The 19041-nt window shown below is 59.7% G+C and overlaps 3 protein-coding genes across 3 annotated transcripts; 1 reads left to right on the top strand and 2 right to left on the bottom strand.

The window, feature by feature from the left end:
• The first annotated feature begins 46 nt into the window (after positions 1-46).
• On the top strand, positions 47-1368 carry FAM187A (family with sequence similarity 187 member A). The gene has a single exon (XM_007661570.2). The coding sequence runs from the start codon at positions 112-114 to the stop codon at positions 1339-1341; it is 1230 nt and encodes a 409-aa protein (XP_007659760.2). The 5' UTR covers positions 47-111; the 3' UTR covers positions 1342-1368.
• A 7086-nt stretch (positions 1369-8454) lies between these two features.
• LOC120638704 (glial fibrillary acidic protein-like) lies at positions 8455-9979 on the bottom strand. Its single transcript, XM_039913643.1, is given in 4 exon segments — positions 8455-8690; positions 8692-8726; positions 8841-8966; positions 9947-9979. Coding segments are annotated over 4 exon segments (351 nt in total). The 3' UTR covers positions 8455-8533.
• Positions 9980-10974: 995 nt separating this feature from the next.
• Positions 10975-14768, bottom strand: LOC103164992 (glial fibrillary acidic protein). The gene is made up of 3 exons (XM_029076118.2): positions 14120-14768; positions 11330-11390; positions 10975-11066 (listed from the first exon to the last, which is right to left on the bottom strand). The coding sequence occupies exons 1-3, from the start codon at positions 14291-14293 to the stop codon at positions 11056-11058; spliced, it is 246 nt and encodes an 81-aa protein (XP_028931951.2). The 5' UTR covers positions 14294-14768; the 3' UTR covers positions 10975-11055.
• Between the last annotated feature and the right edge of the window lie 4273 nt (positions 14769-19041).

Raw genomic sequence — 19041 nt, forward strand, 5'->3', positions numbered from 1 at the left:
GAGGAGAGGGAGGCGGGTTCTAGAAGGGCCGCGCTCCCACCGGACCCCCGTCCGCCCACCCCGGGGGGTCGGGGAGCCGAGGGGAGGCCCCCCTCTCCCCGTCTCCGCGGGATGGGCCCGTTCCTGGCCGCCTTATTCCTGGGCCTCGGCCTCCGCGCTTTCGAGATCGTGGAGAAGGAGAACATCTTCGAGCAGACCCCCTGCCCGGCCTTCCTGCTGTTCGACAACACGGCCTTCCTGGCGGACATGAGCTTCGAGCTGCCCTGCCACTGCAAGCCCGAGGAGGTGTCCGCCGTGGTCTGGTACTACCAGGCGCGGCCGGGCAGCCTCCACACCAAGGTGCTGACGGACTTCGACGGGCGGGTGGCCACGGACGCCCGGCTGGTGCGGGCGGGCAGCGACGTGCTGACCCGCTTCAGCATCCGCCTCTTCAGCCTGGTGGTGTTCCGGGCCCAGCCCGGGGACTCGGGCCTCTACCTGTGCGGCACGCGCCGCGGGGACTACTTCTACGGCTACGACGTGGACGTGCAGAGCAGCCGGGGGCTGGCGGTGGCCTTCAGCGAGCGGGGCCAGCGGCCCCGCGGGGACGAGGTGCGGGGCCCGCTGCGCCTCTTCACCACCTTCTGGGAGTGGACGCGCTGCGACCGGTGCGGCGTGCCCGGGGAGCAGTGGCGGCTCGGCCTGTGCTACCTGCAGGGCTCGGGCCTCTCGGCCCGCTACCGCAAGAGCCTCCCGGACGTGGTGTCGTGCGGGTCCCGCGCGGTGCCCCGGGAGCTGAGGGAGACGGCCCGGGGCCGGCCGCCCGAGCTGGTGATCCGCCGCTGCCGGGCGCCCTGCCCCACGAAGCCGCCCCGCCGGAGCCGGCCGGGCCTCTCCGACGTCGTCGCCGGGGCGGGCGGCCGGCCCCCGGCCCCCGAGGTGCCCGTGCAGTTCCACCGGCAGCGGCTGGGCCACGGGCTGATCCTGACGTGCCCCGGGGCCCGGCCGGAGCACGCCGTGGCCTGGGACAAGGGCGGCCTGCGCCTCTACCTCGCCCGCTACCTGGTCGGGGTCAACCGGTCCATGCGCGTCTTCATCGACCACGGCCACCAGCTGCACATCCGCTTCGCCCGGCTGGACGACCGGGGCCTGTACCGCTGCTGGCTCCAGGGCACGCCGGCGGCCGGCTTCCGGCTGGCCGTGGTGTCCGGGGGCCGCCACCGGGCCTCGCTCTCCGACCCGGACACCCGCTACGCCCTGCAGGCCGCGCTCCTCTGCTACCTGCTCATCACCGCCGTCTTCGTCCTCGTCCACCTCTGCCGCTGCTGCTGCTCCTATTGTCCCTGCTGCCCCTGGCGGTAGCCCCTCCGCCCCCGGGCCGCCCCTCGCCCTACCCGCCCCCCCCCCCCCCCTTGGCGAAGCCGACCGCCCCCCGCTTGCCGCTCCGCCCCCAGCCTCCGGGCCCCTGCCCCCTGCCCGTGGCCCCCACACCGGCCGTTCGCCGCGTTGATTAAACCGCGTCGATCGAACGTCCGGGGCAACCTCGCTCCCCGCCGCCCGCGCCCCGGGACGGAGCCGACCGCCTGCTGTCCGCCGTGCCCCACGGGGCGGGACCGGGCATGGGGGGAGAGCGTAGCATGGTGTTTGTGAAGCGCTTACTGTGCCCCCGGAACCGTACTGAGCGCCGGAGCGGATGCAAGCAAATCGGGTTGGACGCGGTCCCGCTTAGGGCTCGCCGTCTCCAACCCCAGTCTTACGGATGAGGTCACTGAGGCACAGAGAAGTGAAGGGAGTTGCCCAGGTACGGGTGGGGGGCTTGAGCTGGGGGGGTGTGCACGACGCACGGGGCAACCGCCTCCCTCCGCCTCGTTTTTTCCGGTCGACCCCCCGAGGGCCAGCGGCCCCAGCGGGGAGGGGGCCGGAGGGGGCTTGTTACCCCCCCCGGGTCCCGCCACCCCTGACCTGGCCGGCAGCCGTTCATTCATTCGATCATATTTATTGAGCGCCTTACTGTTTGCAGAGCGCTGTACTGAGCGTGTGGGGGAGTACAGTACAACAATAAACAATTCCCTGTCCACAACGAGCTTACGGTCTAGAGGACCGTACGGTCCAGTCCCCTCCCCGCCACTGTCCTCCTCAGTGACCCCGCCCTTCTAGAAGCTCAGGCCACAGGCTTCATTTCTCTGGAGGTTTGGAGGTTAAAGGGAAGAGGGGACACCCCCCCCCCCCCCCGCCCCCAAGCCCGTGGCCAGGGGTTGGGCTGGGCTGTGGTTTAGTGCAGGTAATAATCATGATAATCGTGCTATTCGTTAAGTGCTTACTAGGTGCCGGGCACCGTACTAAGCACTGGGGGAGATAATAAGATCATCGGGTTGGACGCGGTCCCTGTCCCGTATGGGACTCACCGTCCTCCCGCTTTGCAGATGAGGAAACCGAGGCCCAGAGAAGTGAGGTGACCTGCCCAAGGTCACACAACAGACGAGGGGCAGAGCCGGGATGAGAACCCAGGTCCTCTGACTCCCAGACCCGGGCCCTTTCCTCGAGGCCACGCTGCTTCTCAGAGCGTGGCCAACGTCCCTTCCCCCACATCGCTTCCCCCAACTCCCTACCTAGCCTAGGGTCCCAGGATGGTGGGGGGGGGACCAGGTTCAGGGGTGAAACACAGTGGACAGGGACGAGGTCAGGGGGTCGGGGGGCTGCCATCTGGGTCTGGGAGGGGCAAGGATTGGGCTTGGAGTGGGAAACGTGGAGGGAAGTGGTGGGAGAAGGAGGGGCGACAGGGAACAACGGGAAGGGGGAAGAGGACCCGGTGAACAACTGGAGATGGGCACGGGTGTCCCGGCTCCTCTCCAGGTCCCTCGGTTCCCCTGATCTGTCCCAAGACCCCAAAGTCCTTGGGAGAGGCCGTGACGCCCCCAGGGAGGGCTAGACAGCGGCTCCCCTGACCCGGCTGCTAGTGTGTCCCCCTCCCACTTCCCTGGACCCTTCTCTTTCCCCCATTCCCCCCAATCCTTCTCTTCCCTTCCTTTATCTCTTCTCTCTGCCCCGCCCTTCCCTTTTCTCTCCGTTCCTCTCCTCTCCTTTTCTATCTCTCGCTCTCTCTCCGGATGAACCTCTCAGACCTTCTTGGTGACCTTCCCGACTTCCCTCACAGCGTGGCCTGGGGCTACTGCCTCCATAGTCACCCCAACTCCAGTCTGCTCCTTGCTTCCATCTCTCTTTTTTTAATAGGATGGGTTAAATGCTTACCGTATGCCGGCCACTGTATTCAGCAACGGGGGATTGATAATAATGACGATATTTGTTAAGCGCTTACTATGTGTCAGGGACTGTTGGAAGATGATCAGACTGGACACAGTCTGTGTCCCACGTGGGACTCCCCATTTTACAGATGAGGTTCCTGCAGCACGGAGCGGTGACTTGCCCAAGATCAGGCAGCAGACGTGGGGTGGAGCTGGGATTAGAACCCGGGTCCTTCCGACTCCCGGGCCCGCTGCTTCTCTATTGCTCTACCTCGATTTCGTTTCCACTTCCACCCCCAGGAGGCCCTCCGTGCTCTTCTCAGCACCCACCGAGACCTCCGGGCACGCTCCGGGCTGGAGCGCGGCCACCTCTGGGGTGGAGCGGAGTAATGGCCACACAACGACGTGGCACAGAGATGCAGGGAGGAGGCGCCTAGGGGAAGGTAGTCCAGCTGGGACTACATTTCCCACCCTTGCCAGCCCTCCGGGCTACATGGGGGTGGGGAGAGACTGGGTCTAGGGTCCCGCGACTCCAGGACGGGCCCACTGTGCGTCGTGGTCAGAGGAGACCGAACCCAGCCTCGACTTCCCTCTGGGTCCCGCTGCCTAGGCTGACAGCATCGCGCGGCCCCTGGGTGTCAAGGCAACGGGTGCCGTAGAAACAGGATGATTTGGGGGGGGGGCCTTTGGAAGGGAGGTCCTCCAAACCTCCTCAGGACCATCCCCTTGTGGTGAGCTAGCTGGTGGTGTCATAATAATAATGGTGGTATCTGTTAAGCGCTTACTATGTGCAGAGCACCGTTCTAAGCGCTGGGGGGGGGGGAGGTACAGGGTGATCAGATTGTCCCACGTGGGGCTCCCGGTTTTAATCCCCATTTTACAGATGAGGTATCTGAGGCACAGAGAAGTTAAGTGACTTGCCCAAAGTCACACAGCTAGCAAGTGCCTCCGCTAATTTGATTAATTACTATAATTATGGTATTTGTTAATAATAATAATAATAATGTTGGTATTTGTTAAGCGCTTACTACGTGCCGAGCACCGTTCTAAGCGCCGGGGTAGACGTAGGGGAATCGGGTCGTCCCACGTGGGGCTCCCGGTCTTCATCCCCATTTTCCAGATGAGGGAACCGAGGCACAGAGAAGTGAAGCGACTCGCCCACGGTCACACAGCCGACAAGTGGCAGAGCCGGGATTCGAACTCATGAGCCCTGACTCCGAAGCCCGTGCTCTTTCCACTGAGCCAAGCTTACTACGTGCAGGGCACTGCTCTAAGGGGAGGATAAAAGGTGATCAGGTCGTCCCACGTGAGGCTCACAGTCTTCATCCCCATTTTGCAGATGAGGTCACTGTGGCACAGAGGAAGGGAAGTGACTTGCCCACAGTCACACAGCGGACAGGTTTTAGTTAATGTCGGTATTTGTTAAGCGCTTACTGTGTGCAGAGCACTGTTCTGAGCGCTGGGGGAGAGACAGGGTCATCAGGTTGTCCCACGTGGGGCTCGCAGTCTTCATCCCCGTTTTACCGTTGAGGTAACTGAGGCACAGAAAAGTAAAGAAGAAGAAGCAGCGTGGCTCAGTGGAAAGAGCCCGGGCTCGGGAGCCAGAGGTCACGGGTTCGAATGCAGGCTATGCCACCTGTCAGCTGTGTGACTGCGGGCGAGTCGCTTTACTTCTCTGTGCCTCAGTTCCCTCATCTGTAAAACGGGGATGAAGACCGGGAGCCTCACGTGGGCCGACCCGACGACCCTGTCTCTCCCCCCGCGCTTAGAACAGTGCTCTGCGTATAGGAAGCGCTTAACAAATACCAACATTATTAACGTTATTATTCAAGTGGCCTGCCCAAAGTCTCACAGCTGACAAGTGGTGGAGCCGGGATTAGAACCCACGACCCGTAATACTAATGGTATTTGTGAAATGCTTTTTATGTGTTCCCCGTGGGACGGTACTCGCTCCCCGTGGCCCGGCTTCCCCTACCCCCGCTCGCGGGCCCAGCGTTCGCCCCGTTACCTCTCCGGACCGTGAGCTCACTGCGGGCAGGAATGTGTCTGCTTGTTGTTCCCAAAGGTTTAGTACGGTGTTTCGCACCCCGTAAGCTCGCGAAGAGCTTGGTTCGTTCATTCATTCACTCAATAGTATTTATTGAGCGCTTACTACGTGCAGAGCGCCGGACTGAGCGCTTGCAATGGACAGATCGGCAACAGATAGGGACGGTCCCTGCCCTTGGACGGGCTTACGGTCGCATCGGGGGAGCTGGATACGGCGTCCCGCACACGTTAGGCGTTCAGTAGACAGCGCCGGTCGACTGGGGGGAATGGCGAGGCCAGGTTCTACCCCCGTGCTCAGTGGAAAGAGCCTGGCCTTGGGAGTCGGGGGCCATGGGTTCGAATCCCGGCTCTGCCACTCGGCAGCTGGGTGACTGTGGGCGAGTCACTTCACTTCTCTGGGCCTCAGTGACCTCATCTGTAAAATGGGGATTAACTGCGAGCCTCACGTGGGACAGCCTGATGACCCTGTATTTACCCCAGCGCTCAGAACGGTGCTCTGCACATAGTAAGCGCTTAACAGATACCAGCGTTATTATTAACATTATTATTCCCCGCCCCCAGGGCGCCCCCGGGGAGTGGACTGGGGCTTCCGGCCTCTGTCCAGTTCTCATGTCCGCCCCAACTTCCCCACCCCCGCCATCATCAGCTTTTCCAGGGGTTACCAGGCCTCTTTCTGGGCTCCCCCGCCCCCCAGTCGCTCCTTTAGTGACGGAGACCAAGTAGGGAGGGAGCAGAAGCAGCCTAGCCTAGTGGACAGGGCGCAGGCCTGGCAGTTAAAAGACCTGGGTTCGAAAGCCGGATCTGCCATCTGTCCGCCGTGTGGCCTTGGGCAGGGCGCTTTACTTCTCTGTGCCTCAGTTACCTCATCTGTAAAATGGGGATTGAGACGGTGACCCAGTGTGGGACAGGGACCGGGTCCAACCCCAGTTCATCATTGTCTTCAAAACCTTATCGAAGGCCCATCTCCTCCAAGAGGCCTTCCCCGACTAAACTCCCCCTTTCCTCTTCTCCCGCTCCCTCTGGCGTCGCCCTGACTTGCTCCCTTTGTTCATCCCCCCTCCCAGCCCCACACCACCCATGTCCGTATTTATCATTTATTGATATTAAAGTCCAACTCCCCCCCCCCCCCCCCAATCTAGACTGTAAGCTCATTACAGCTGTGTGACTGTAGGCAAGTCACTTCACTTCTCTGTGCCTCAGTTACCTCCTCTGTAAAATGGGGATGAAGACCGGGAGCCCCACGTGGGACAACCCGATTCCCCTGTGTCTCCCCCAGCGCTTAGAAGGGTGCTCGGCACATAGTAAGCGCTTAACAGATACCAACATTATTATTATTATTATTATTATTATTGTGGGAAGAGAAGGTGTCTGTTTACTGTTGTACTGTACTCTCCCAAGCGCTTACTACAGTGCTCTGTCCACAGTAAGCTCTCAATAAAAATGAACGGATGAATTAATTAATAAATCAGGGGCACGATAGCCACCACGGGCGGGACACTTCACTTCGGAAGATGGGAGACCGGGAAGGGCTACTGTCCAGAGAAGAAGTGGGGATGGGGAGGGACCAAGGAGGTGAGTTGGAAAGCGGCCCAAGAAAACGGGGAAGTGATGGAGGCCGAGCAGGGAGGGAGCAGAAGCGGCATAGCCTAGTGGATAGGGCACAGGCCTGGCGGTTAGAAGACGTGGGTTCGAAAGCCGGATCTGCCATCTGTCCGCAGCGTGGCCTTGGGCAAGACGCTTTACTTCTCTGTGCCTCAGTTACCTCATCTGTAAAATGGGGATTGAGACGGTGACCCAATGGGGGGCAGGGACTGTGTCCACCCCCAGTTACCTCGTATCTACCCCAGCGCTTAGTGGAGTGCCTGGCACATAGGCAATGCTTACCAGATACTACAATTATTATTATTATTTATTCCCGAGAGCGTCCCCTGGGAGCGGTGAACCACACCTAGCACAGGGGAAAGTACATCAGAAGCGCAAGACTCAATCGCCGCCACGATGAACTCCCACTCTAACCGGGAAGACCGACGCGAAAGAATTTACAGACAGGGTGGTAAGAATGAACTGTACCATCGATTGCAACTATATATGTACCTAAGTCCCGAGGGAGGGTAAAAAGAATAAATATACTGTGCTAGAAATGCTCAGTGGGTAGATGAGATAATCAGTGATATTTATTTAGTACTTATTATTTGCAGAACACTGTTCTAAGTGCTTGGGAGAGTACAGTATTCATTCATTCATTCATTCATTCAATAGTATTTATAGAAGCAGCGTGGCTCAGTGGAAAGAGCATGGGCTTTGGAGTCAGAGGTCATGGGTTCAAATCCCTGCTCGGCCACTTGTCGGCTGTGTGACTTTGGGCAAGTCACTTAACTTCTCGGTGCCTCAGTTCCCTCATCTGTAAAATGGGGATTAAGATTGTGAGCCCCAAGTGGGACAACCTGATTCCCCTGGGTCTACCCCAGCGCTTAGAACAGTGCTTGGCACATAGTAAGCGCTTAACAAATACCAACATTATTATTATTATTATTATTATTATTATTATTGAGCGCTTACTAGGTGCAGAGCACTGGACTAAGCGCTTGGAATGGACAAATCGGCAACAGAGAGAGCCGGTCCCTGCCCTTTGACGGGCTTACAGTCTAAGAGCTGGTAGACATGATCCCCGCTCTCAAGGAGATTAACAATAATAATAATAATAATAATGTTGGTATTTGTTAAGCGCTTACTATGTGCAGAGCACTGTTCTAAGCGCTGGGGGAGATACGGGGTAATCAGGTTGTCCCACATGAGGCTCCCAGTCTTCATCCCCATTTGACAGATGCGGTAACTGAGGCCCAGAGGAAGTGAAGTGACTTGCCCACAGTCACACAGCTGACAAGTAGAGTCTAATGGAGGCTTATTGTGTGCAGAGCACTGTTCTGAGCGCTGGGGAGAGCATCATAGAGTGAGTCATCACGGATCTCTGCCCCCGAGGACTTTTGCCACCTAGTATTTACAACCTAGAGAGTTGTGGGTTAATCGGGGAAGGCTTATTGGAGGAGGTGGGATTTGGGGGAGGGCTGACTTCTTGGTGGCTCACTTTCCTCGTCTGTAAAATGGGGATGCGCTAGCCGGTCTCCCTCCTACTCCGACTGTGCTCCCCACGTGGGACAGGGGTTGCGTCCCGCCTGATTGGGTTGTATCTACCCCCAGTGCAGGTCCGGGCCTGGGGACGGGGGTCGCAGAGAGGACAGGGTGAGGCGAAGGTCAGGGGTGAGGGCTCACCGGTTCTCCTCGCCCTCCAGGAGCTGGCGGTAGGTGGTGATCTCTACGTCCAGGGCCAGCTTGACCCTGAGCAGCTCCTGGTAGTCCCGCAGGTGCCGGGACGTCTGCTCCTCGAGACTCTGCCGGTCCTCCTCCAGCCGGGCCACCGCGTCCCTCCAGCTCCCGCACCTGCCGCTCCAGAGACTCCTTCTGCCGGACGGAGGCCACCGGCTTCACCCCCGCCGGCTGCTACCCGGCCGGGGTGACCCCGAAGCGCCACCCCCGCCCCTCCCCGGAGGCCCGTCCCTCCCGACGGCCCCTCACCGTGCCCCGCAGGGCCTCCATTTCACCGCCGAGGGCCTGCGGTTGACGTCGGTACCCGTTGGCCTCACGCCGCGCCTGGCGAAGGGCCTCCGCGTTCCGGGCTGCGCTATCCGTCAGATCTGCAAACTGGCACCGAGAAAGGGTGGGCGTGGGCGTGAGGGGAGGGATCCGGGGCGGGCGGGGGGTAGCCCCCCGCCGAGGGGGGCGACGGGGGCGAGACGGCAGTACCCTCGGGGCCGGGTTGGAAGTCCCTAAGTCTAGTGAAGGCTTCTAGGAGAGGTCAGGGAGGGCACTCGAAACCACGACCCCAGGCTCGGTTCAGGTAATAATAATGTTGGTATTTGTTAAGCGCTTCCTATGTGCGGAGCACCGGTCTAAGCGCTGGGGGAGAGACAGGGTCATCAGGTTGTCCCACGTGAGGCTCACGGTTAATCCCCATTTTCCAGATGAGGGAACCGAGGCCCAGAGAAGTGAAGCGACTCGCCCACGGTCACACGGCCGACGGGTGGCAGAGCCGGGAGTCGAACCCGTGACCCCTGACTCCGAAGCCCGGGCTCTTTCCACTGAGCCACGCTGCTTCCCGGGGAGCCCTAAGTGCCAGGGTCTGAGCCCCTCTAGACTGTAAGCTCGTTGCGGGCGGGACCATGTCTACCAACTCTGTTACCTTGCTATAGTGTACTCTCCCGAGCACTCAGTACAATCCTCTGCACACAGTTAGTGCTTAATAAATACTATTCATCCATGGACTGATTGAGCACGGTAGGCCACGGGCTTGGGATTACCTCGTCTGCTAAGGACAGACCAGGTGGGGCTTTGCCGGTGAGCCCACCCTCTCCCGAGTCTTCGAGCACTTAGTACAGTGCTCTGCACACAGTAAGCACTCAATAAATACTATCTGAGCCTTGGTTTCCTCCTCTGGACAATGGAAAAAAACAATAAAATTTGCCAGGGGGAAGGATTCTCCCGGGCCAGGCTGGTTGGGGTGGTACCCCAGGCTGGGTGGCCCTCTGTGCCATCCCCCGACCCTTGACCCTACCCCCGCCTGAGAGTCGGGGCAGATACTTCTCCCCCCAGTGCCCTCCTGGGTCCTCCCAGATGGGGGTCACCTTGGCCCCGTACCACTCCTCAGTCTCGTGCATGTTGCCGGCGGCCACGGCCTCGTACTGCGTCCGAATCTCCCTCAGGGCGGCCGCCAGGTCAGGTCCGGCCTGGCCGCGTCCGCCTCCAGGTGGGCCCGCTGCCGCCGGGCCAGCCGCCCTTGCAGCTCCCGGACCTCCTGCGCGGAGGGGGGACGGTTGGGGGCCGGGGCCTGGAACCCGAGGTTCAGGGCCGCGATGGGGCTGGTTTCCGGGAGGGAGGTCATTCGTTCAATCATATTTATTGAGCGCTTAAAGTGTGCAGAGCACCGTGCTAAGTGGATGGGAGAGTAAAGTACAACAATAAAAAGACCCATTCCTTGCCCACAACGGGCTTACAGTCTACACAGGGGGGAGACAGACATCAATATAAACAAATAAATGACAGACATGGATGGCCCATCTCCTCCCAGAGGCCTTCCCAGACTAAGCCCCACTTTTCCTCATCTCCCACTCCCTTCTGCGGCCCCCTGACTCTCTCCCTTTGCTTTTCCCCTCCCTCCCACCCCCACAGCGCTTATGTCCGTATCCGTCATTTTAATTATTTGCACTGAAGTCTGTCTCCCCACCTGTGAGCTCTTGTGGGCAGGGAATGGCACTGTTTATTGTTGTATTATACTTTCCCAAGTGCTTAGTACAGTGGTCAGCACACAGCAAGCGCTTGATAAATACGACCGAATGAATGAATGAATGAATGGGTGAATGGGCCACAGGGAGGGGCTGGGGGTGGGAGGCGGGGCTGTGAACAGGGACAGGGAACAGGGACAGGGGGCTGGGCCCAGGGTGGGCAATAATAAAAATAATAATAATGGTATTATTTAAGTGCTTAACAAATGCCATCATCAGTATTATTATTATTATTCTAAGGGCTGCACAGAGGACAGGGTCCTGGGCCTTGGGGAAGGATGGGGGGAGAGGCGTGCCAGGGGAGGGGGTCGGGCAGAGCCCTGGATGATCGATCGTGGGTGACGGGGCAGGGCCGGGGCAATCTCACCTCTCCGTGGATCTCCCTGAGGAAGAGGATCTCGTCCTGCAGGGACTCCACCTTCCGCTCCAGGTCCAGTCGCATGAGGGCGGCTTCATCCACCTCCTGGGCCGGACCGGACCAGGACTTTTCTCCGCCCACCCTGCCCACCGTGCCCTGCCCACGGCCCTCTCCCACCACCCTCCCTGCCCCCAGGGGGTCAGGGGAGGAGCTGACCTTCAACCTGGTCGGGGTCGGGACCCGGGCTCGCGAAGGGACAGTGGGGCAGGGTCCGGGGGGGGCTAAGGCCGAGGTGGGCGCGGGCCGCCGGACCCCGAGTCCGGGGATGGGCAGGGAGCGGAGACCCTCCCCGGCCCCTGGGTCCTGACCTGTCGGAAGGAGGCCAGGTTCTTCTCCGTTTCCAGCCGCAGATCGATTTCGCCTTGGAGCCTGCAAGCCACGGGCCAGGAGGGGCGATGGCCACAGGTTCTCACCCCACCCGGAGCCCAGAATCCCCCTCCTCCTGGCACGTTCACAAAGGGGTCGTAAATGGGGGCAGTTAGCCTGGTGGGGGTGGAGTGGACAGAGAGGGCAGGGGCACAGGCCGTGGGTTGGGGCTTTCAGTCCTGGCCCGGGCTCCTAGCTGGGGCAGAATAACTGTAGTATTTAATAATAATGACACTGGTATTTGGTAAGCGCTTACTCTGTGCCAGGCACTGTACTAAGCGCTGGGGTGGATTCAAGCAAATCGGGTTTGGACACGGTCCCTGTCCCACGTGGGGCTCCCGGTCTCTATCCCCATTTTACAGATGAGGTCACTGAGGCACAGAGGAGTGAAGTGACTTGTCCAAGATCACACAGCAGACACGTGGTGGAGCCGGCATTAGAACCCATGACCTTCTGATTCCCCGGCCCGGGCTCTATCCACTAAGCCAGGCTGCTTCCCAATTTGTTAAGGGCTTACTAGGTGACAGGCTTGGTAGTAAGCGCTGGAGGAGACACAAGCTAAGCGGGTTGGCCACCGTCCATGTCCCACATGGGGCTCACAGTCTTAATCCCCATTTTACAGTCGAGGTAACTGAGGCACAGAGAAGTAACTTGCCCACGGTCACACAGCAGACAAATGGCAGAGGTGGGATTAGAACCCAGGTCCCTCTGATTCCCAGAGCTGTGTTCTTATCCACCAGGCTGGGTGGATGACGTGTTAATAATACTAATAACTGTGGTATCTGTTAAGCACTTACTACGTGCCAAGCACTGTTCTAAGCACTGGGGGAGATATAAGGTCATCAGGTGGTCCCACTTGGGGCTCACATTCTTAATCCCCATTTTACAGATGAGATAACTGAGGCACGGAGAAGTGAAGCGACTTGCCCAAGGTCACCGGGCCAGACGAGTGGCGGAGCGGGGATTAAGAATCCTCCGACCTCTAAGCTCGTGCCCTGTCCGCTAAGCCCCGTTGCTTCAGCAGATTTACCAAATCTGTTATACTGTACTCTCCCAAGTGCTTAGCGCAGTGCTCTGCCCCAAATAAGCATTCAATCATTGATGGATTAAGGGTGGCTGAGTCCCTCCATTTTGTGGATGGGGAAACCGGGTTCAGAAAGAACACTTTATCTGCCTGGGATCAATCAGCCGGACGAAGACGCTACCTTCTGCCTCCCTTGATAGACTGTAAGATTCTTGAGAGATCCTACCGAATCAAACATCTAATAATGATAATAATAATAATAGTGACGGTTTCAACTATCATCTCTACGCAGATGACACCCAAATCTCCATCTCCTCTCCTGTTCTCTCTCCCTCCCTCCAGGCTCATAGCTCCTCCGGCCTCCAGTACGTCTCCACCTGGATGTCCACCCGTCACTTGAGACTCAGCAGGTCCAAGACTGAGCTCCTTCCCTCCCAAACCCTGTCCTCTCCCCGACGTCCCCGTCCCCGTGGACGGCCCTACCATCCCTCCCTTTCTCACAAGCCCGCAACCTCGGCGTCATCCTCGACTCGGCTCTCTCATTCGCCCCACACAGCCGATCCATCTCCAAAACCTGCCGCTCTCACCTTCACGACATGGCCAGGATCCGCCCTCTCCTCTCCATCCAAACCGCTACCTGGCTGGTAAAAATCTCTCGTCCTATCCCGACTGGGTGACGGCGGCAGCCTCCTCTCTGATCTCCCATCCTCCTATCTCTCCCCGCTTCCGTCTACACTTCACTCCGCTGCCCGGATTATCTTTCTCTAGAAACGCTCTGGGCCTGTCACTCCCCTCCTTAAAAATCTCCAGCGGTTGCCTATCAACCTTCGCGTGAAACAAAAACTCCTCACTCTTGGCTTCGAGGCTCTCCATTCCCTCGCACCCTCCTACCTCACCTCCCTTCTCTCCTTCTCCAGCCCAGCCGGCGCGCTCCGCTCCTCCGCCGCCCACCTCCTCGCCGTCCCCCGTTCCCGCCCGTCCCGCCGCCGGCCCCCGGCCCACGTCCCACCTGTGCCCCGGAAGGCCCTCCCTCCTCACCTCCGCCAAACTAACTCTCTTCCCCTCTTCAAAGCCCTACTGAGAGCTCACCTCCTCCGGGAGGCCTTCTCAGACTCCCTCCCTAAGGCACTTGTGTATATTTGTACATAATTTATTACTCTTATCTTATTAATGACGTGTACAGATCTATGATCCTAGTCATCTACTTGTTCCGTTTTGTTGTCTAGCTCCCCCTTCTAGACCGGGAGCCCAGCGCCGGGTAGGGACTGTCTCTATCTGTTGCCGAATTGTACTTTCCAAGTGCTTAGTACAGTGCTCTGCACGCAGTAAGTGCTCAATAAATGCGATTGAATGAGCGAACGAATGACAGGGATTGAGTCCAGCCCTATTAGCCTAAACATTTAACAAATATCATGGTTAATTAAGCCTCCAGCCCACCCCCGCCGCGAAGGGGCGTCTTGGAGACCGACCGGCCCCAAGTCCCGAGGGGCCCCCTGCCCGGTCCCGCCCCCTCCTCACTTCTGCCCGACTCTTCCCAATCCGCCCACCAGACTCTCCCTCTGGATCTCCGGCCGGGCCCGGGCGCCGGCCAGCCGGTCAGCCCCGCAGCTCGGCCTGGTAGACGTCGCCCAGCTTGGTGGGCCTCCCGGCCTCGGATCTGGCTCAGCTCGGCGGCCGGGGCCTGGTTCCGCTGCTCCAGGGAGCGCACCTTCTCGACGCAGCCGGCGAAGCGGTCGTTCAGCTCCATCATCTCCACCCTCTCGCCGGTCCGCGCCTCCCCGAAGCCGACGCTCAGGACGCCCATCCGGGAGAGGTCCACCCGGGCCGGGGGCAGCGGGCGGGAGCTCCCCGTCCTGGGGCCGGAGAGCCGGGGACCCTCCATAGTGCTGCCCCTGGCCTTCCCGGCTCCGGCCGGGGCTGCAGGTCCAGGGTATTCATAGGGAGGCAGGCAGGAGGGACCGAGGACCAGCAGACACTGGCACTCCTGAGGGTGGAGGGGCCAGGCCGGGGGCGGGACCTGGCACAGCTGGAGGAAGGGCCCCGGCTTGGGGAGGGGGCCGCTTTAGGTCTTCCAGGGTAAGACCCTCTCCCCTCTTCCCTCTGTGCGGGAATTGAGGGGGCGGGAGAACTGAGGCCGAGCTGCGAGAGCCGGGAGCTGCAGGACAGACCTTTGGGGCCCCCTCGGGAACTGAACCCCCTAGACTGTTAGCACGCTGCGGGCAGGGAATCTGTCATAACGTACTCTCCCAGGTGCAGAGAATGATGCGGTCGGTAAAGCTGACTGAATCGGCAGCCCAGCCAAGCTAGCCTGTGGGCGGGGGGATTCCGGAGCCAGCCCTGGCCCCCAGCTCTACCTTAAAGCCCCAGCTCCTACCCCAACCGTACCCTGACCCCTCCCTGGGAGGAGGACGGTTGGCAGTCAAATGAGGCTGTCCCCACGAGGCCTCCGGGCCCTCCCTCCCAAACCGACTCCAGCCGGGCCCCCTCCCCAGAGACCTTCCCCCCGCCCACCCCACCGGCTCCCTCTGACTGAACCCTGCCGGGCCCGGCCCCCTCCGGTACTCCCCCGCGGTCCAACCCCCAGGTCTTCCCCCTTCCCGCTGTCCTGTCCCAGTTCCCGGCAGCTCCCCAGCGGTCTCCGTGGGATGGACCGTCAGACTAAGCGGAGCCATGAGGCCCGGACTCCTTTGTGCCCCCGTCCTTCCCTCCTCATCCCCTAAAGATTAATCTCCACCGTGTTCCCACCTCCCGGGTACCCCCAGGCTCCCCGGCGGCGGGGTTGGGGAGCAGCGGGGAGTTGGGCGGTCAAGACCCGGGTTGGGGGTCTCCTCGGGAACGGGGAGCTGGAGTCTGGGGTACCCGGGGTCTGTTTCCGCCCCCTTCCATTTCCACCCACCACCCCCCCGGGGCCCATGCTCTGTGGCCAAGAGTGAGTCCTTGCCGAAAGGGACCTTGTACTTCACCGATCGGGGGAGGGGGTGGGAGGGAGGTGGTTGGGAGCCAGCCCCTCTCCCAAGAAATGTTGTCACTTTTATCCTGGGACTGCCAGGCGGCCGGTTGGACCGGGCACTGCCCAGGCCCATGCCTCCCCCCGCCTCAGGGGCCTTCTCAGAAAGGATCTGAGTCAGGCAGGGTGGGCTCTGGGCAGTAGGCAGGATGCCCGTGCTGGCCCATCGTGGGCTGCCGGAATGAGTAAGGCAGGAGAGGCCGGGAGGCGGAGGGCACTTGGGGCAGAAGGGGTCTACGTCCTTGGGGGCTGGCAGGAGCGGGCAGGTGTCACCGAATCTCCGGCACCGCAGGAACAAAGCCCCGGCTCAACCGGCACCACGCCTCCCCAGCGGTCGACCTCTCCGACGTCCAAACTCCTGCCTCCCACGGCCCCAGAGCCTGCCCGACCCCCCCCCCCGGCCCACTTGCCCGCCTCCCTAGCTCGCTTCTCCCTGGACCCTGGAATTCTGGCACTGGCCTCAAGCTAACCTACCTCTGGATTTGGGGATGCCAGACTCCATATCGCCAGGCTCCGGAACCCCTGGTCCTGTACCTAAACTCTGGAAATTAGCCTCCGACATATCAGGCCCTGGAATTCGAGGCCTAGCACGCCGGCTATTCTGGAAATCTGGGCTCGGAACAGGAACTATTCTCCCCCCGTTATCGAAGGCCCATCTCCTCCAAGAGGCCTTCCCAGACCAGGCCCCACTTTTCTTCATCTCCCACTCGACTTGCTCCCTTTGCTCTTCCCCCTCCCAGCCCCACAGCATTTATGTACATAGCTGTCATTTTACTTATTTGCAGCGATGTCCGTCTCCCCACCTCTAACAATGTAAGTTTATTGTTGTATTGTACTTTCCCAAGCGTTTAGTACAGTGCTCCGCACACGGTAAGTGCTCAATAAATACAGTGGAATGAATGAATGAGCAGGAGGCTCCGGGAAAACCGAATTACTCTCCATCATGTTTCCGCCTCCGGTCGTTCCCAGACTCCCTGGCGGCAGGGCAGCAGGAAGCTGGGTGGCGGGGGGGGGGGCCAGAAGGATCTGGGTTCTAATCCTGGTTCCACCACTCGTCCACTGTGTGACACCGGGCAAGTCACTTAACCTCTCTGTGCCTCCGTTACCTGATCTATAAAATGGGGATTAAGACTGTGATCCCACTGTGGACTCGAATACCTTGTATCTACTCCACCGCTCACCACGGTGCCTGACACATAGTGTGGTTTAGTGGGCAGAGTATGGGCCTGGAAGTCAGAAGGACCTGGGTTCTAAACCTGGCTCCATCACATGCCTGCTGTGCGACCTCGGGCAAGTCACTTGAATTCTCTGGGTCTCAGTTACCTCATCTGTAAAATGGGGGTTGAGACTGATGGCCCCATGTGGGACGGGGACCATGTCCAACCCGATTGATTTGCATCCACCCCAGTGCTTAGAACAGTGGTTGGCACATAGTAAGCGCTTAACAAATACCATAATAATAATAAATTAATTAAAATTAAATAACACCATTAATAATATGAGTTAATAATTGCTAGCATTAATAACAAATACCATAGAGAAAGGGCAGCCTTGGGAATTAGGAGCTAAGGTATCTGGGTTGTTTCCACCCCCTTCCGATTCCTCCCACCACCCCCAGGCCCGCGCTCTGGTGGTCCCAGGCGTGGACCCTGGCAAACCCCAGAATCCCTCTTGGGACTCTGGACCAGGATGGGTCACCTAGTCCCTCCCGAGAGGCTCCGCCGGCTCAGGGCTGACGAGGGACGCGCCATCGATCCCTGAGATTGCCTCGACCTCTCTGCTCCCCCGGCTCGGCGATTGCTTCCGACTGAGCGCTCGCCCTTCTCCTGGCATGGCCGATTTGCTACTCGCTGAACTGATTAACCCGAGCGCCGCGGCGGAGGACCGCCGGTCCCGGAGCCCGTCGGCCGGGGAAGGTGGGGCGGCGAACACGTCCTTAGACTCTGCCGTTTCTCCTAAATCCAATTTAACGCGTCTCCCCGGCCTGGATTGTAAGCGTCTTGGGGGCAGGGACCGAGCCTACCAATTTCACTGTATCGTCTGTATTGTCCTCTCCCAACCGCTTGTACAGTGCTCTGCACGCAGTAAATGCTCAGTACATACCATTGCTTGCAAGCGTTCGATACCATCGATCGACTGGAACCGCTGCTTCGATCCAGCTACTTTCCCTCACCCCCACCCGTCCCTCCTCTCTCGTATGTGCTCGTGTCTCGGTCCAGGGTGTAGTTTCAGGGATGGGAGCGTCATCTCCCTCATAATCGGAGCTGCTGGGGGGAGGGCCAAGGGGGGCTAGCAGCCCCGAGATGGGAGTGGCCAGCCTCGCCCGACTAGACTGTAGGGATTGTCTCTATCTGTTGCCGAATTGTACATTCCAAGCGCTTAGTACAGTGCTCTGCACAGAGTAAGCGCTCAATAAATACTACTGAATGAATATCCCCCTGTCATTTCCCCTCCAGCCCAGCCCACCGGCTCCATTTCCACCCCAGTCCTCATAGGAAGTAGCCTGTCGTAGCGGAGAGGGCACTGGGAGTCAGAAGGTCATGGGTTCTAATCCCGCCTCTGCCACTTGTCTGCCGTGTGACCTTGGCCAAGGCACTCCACTTCTCCGGGCCTCAGCTATTCATCTGTAAAACAGGGATTTGGTCTGTGAGCCCCACACGGGGCGGGGACTGTCTCCAACTCGATGCGCTGGAACCCTCCCCGGCGCTTAGTACAGTGCCTGGCCTATAGTGAGTGCTTACCAAATGCAATCGTTATTATTATTATTCTCTCTAGGACTTTGAAGATCACTTAAGGATCTCCAAGCACCTATCCCTATTGATTCATTCATTCAATCACGTTTATTGAGCCCTTACTGTCTGCAGAGCACTGTATTAAGCGCTTATCGGCGAGCAGCGGTGGCTCTCTGTGGTCCATTCCCTACCTGGCCTCTGAACCCTTCCTCATCTGAACTCTGGGAACCACCACCCCTGACTCGCCCGTGGGCAGAGGTCTGGGGGCTGCTCTACCCTACCCTCTCCCTGCTGGGCTTGCGGACCCGGCTCTGATCCCCAGCTAGAGAAGCAGCGTGGCCCAGTGGATGGAGCAGACCCGGGAGTCAGAAGGACATGGGTTCTAATCCCGGCTCCGCCGCATGTCTGCTGTGTGACCTGGGGCAAGTCACTTCGCTTCTCTGAGCCCCAGTTCCCTCGTCTGTAAAATGGGGATTAAGCACGTGAGCCCCGTGTGGGAAGGGACTGTGTCCAACCCGATCGACTTGCATCTACCCCAGCACTTAGAACAGCGCTTGGCACAGAGTAAGCGCTTGACAAGTGCTATTATTATTATTACGATCAGGACGGAAGCGGGGAGGGTCGGGGGTGCCGGGAAGGACGCTGCAGCCAAACGCCCCGGGGCGGGGGCGACCCTCACTGGGGCAAAACCTCCGTCACCCGCTCTTAACGAGGATGGACGGAGGCCGGCCTGGAGGCAGAGTGGGGGCAAAAAAGGGACAGAGCAGGGGCAGACCGGGCCTCCGTCCCCCACCTCCAGCAGGCAGACGGAGCCGGGCTGTTTCCCGGGGGGCCCCAGGTCTGACGCAGACACGGGGGTCCCGTCTCTCGCTCCCAGTCCCGTCTCCCCCT

Source organism: Ornithorhynchus anatinus, chromosome 11 (genome assembly GCF_004115215.2).
Source record: "Ornithorhynchus anatinus isolate Pmale09 chromosome 11, mOrnAna1.pri.v4, whole genome shotgun sequence".
Classification (NCBI taxonomy): Eukaryota; Metazoa; Chordata; class Mammalia; order Monotremata; family Ornithorhynchidae; genus Ornithorhynchus; species Ornithorhynchus anatinus.

What these genes read in the sequence shown, in the direction of transcription:
- FAM187A (XM_007661570.2), top strand. Translation starts at nt 112, where the DNA reads ATGGGCCCGTTCCTGGCCGCCTTATTCCTGGGCCTCGGCCTCCGCGCT.
- LOC103164992 (XM_029076118.2), bottom strand. Translation starts at nt 14,293, where the DNA reads ATGGAGGGTCCCCGGCTCTCCGGCCCCAGGACGGGGAGCTCCCGCCCG. An exon ending in TCGCCGGCTGCGTCGAGAAG is followed by an intron (nt 11,391 to 14,119) that starts GTGCGCTCCCTG and finishes CGTGGCTTGCAG; the next exon opens with GCTCCAAGGCGAAATCGATC.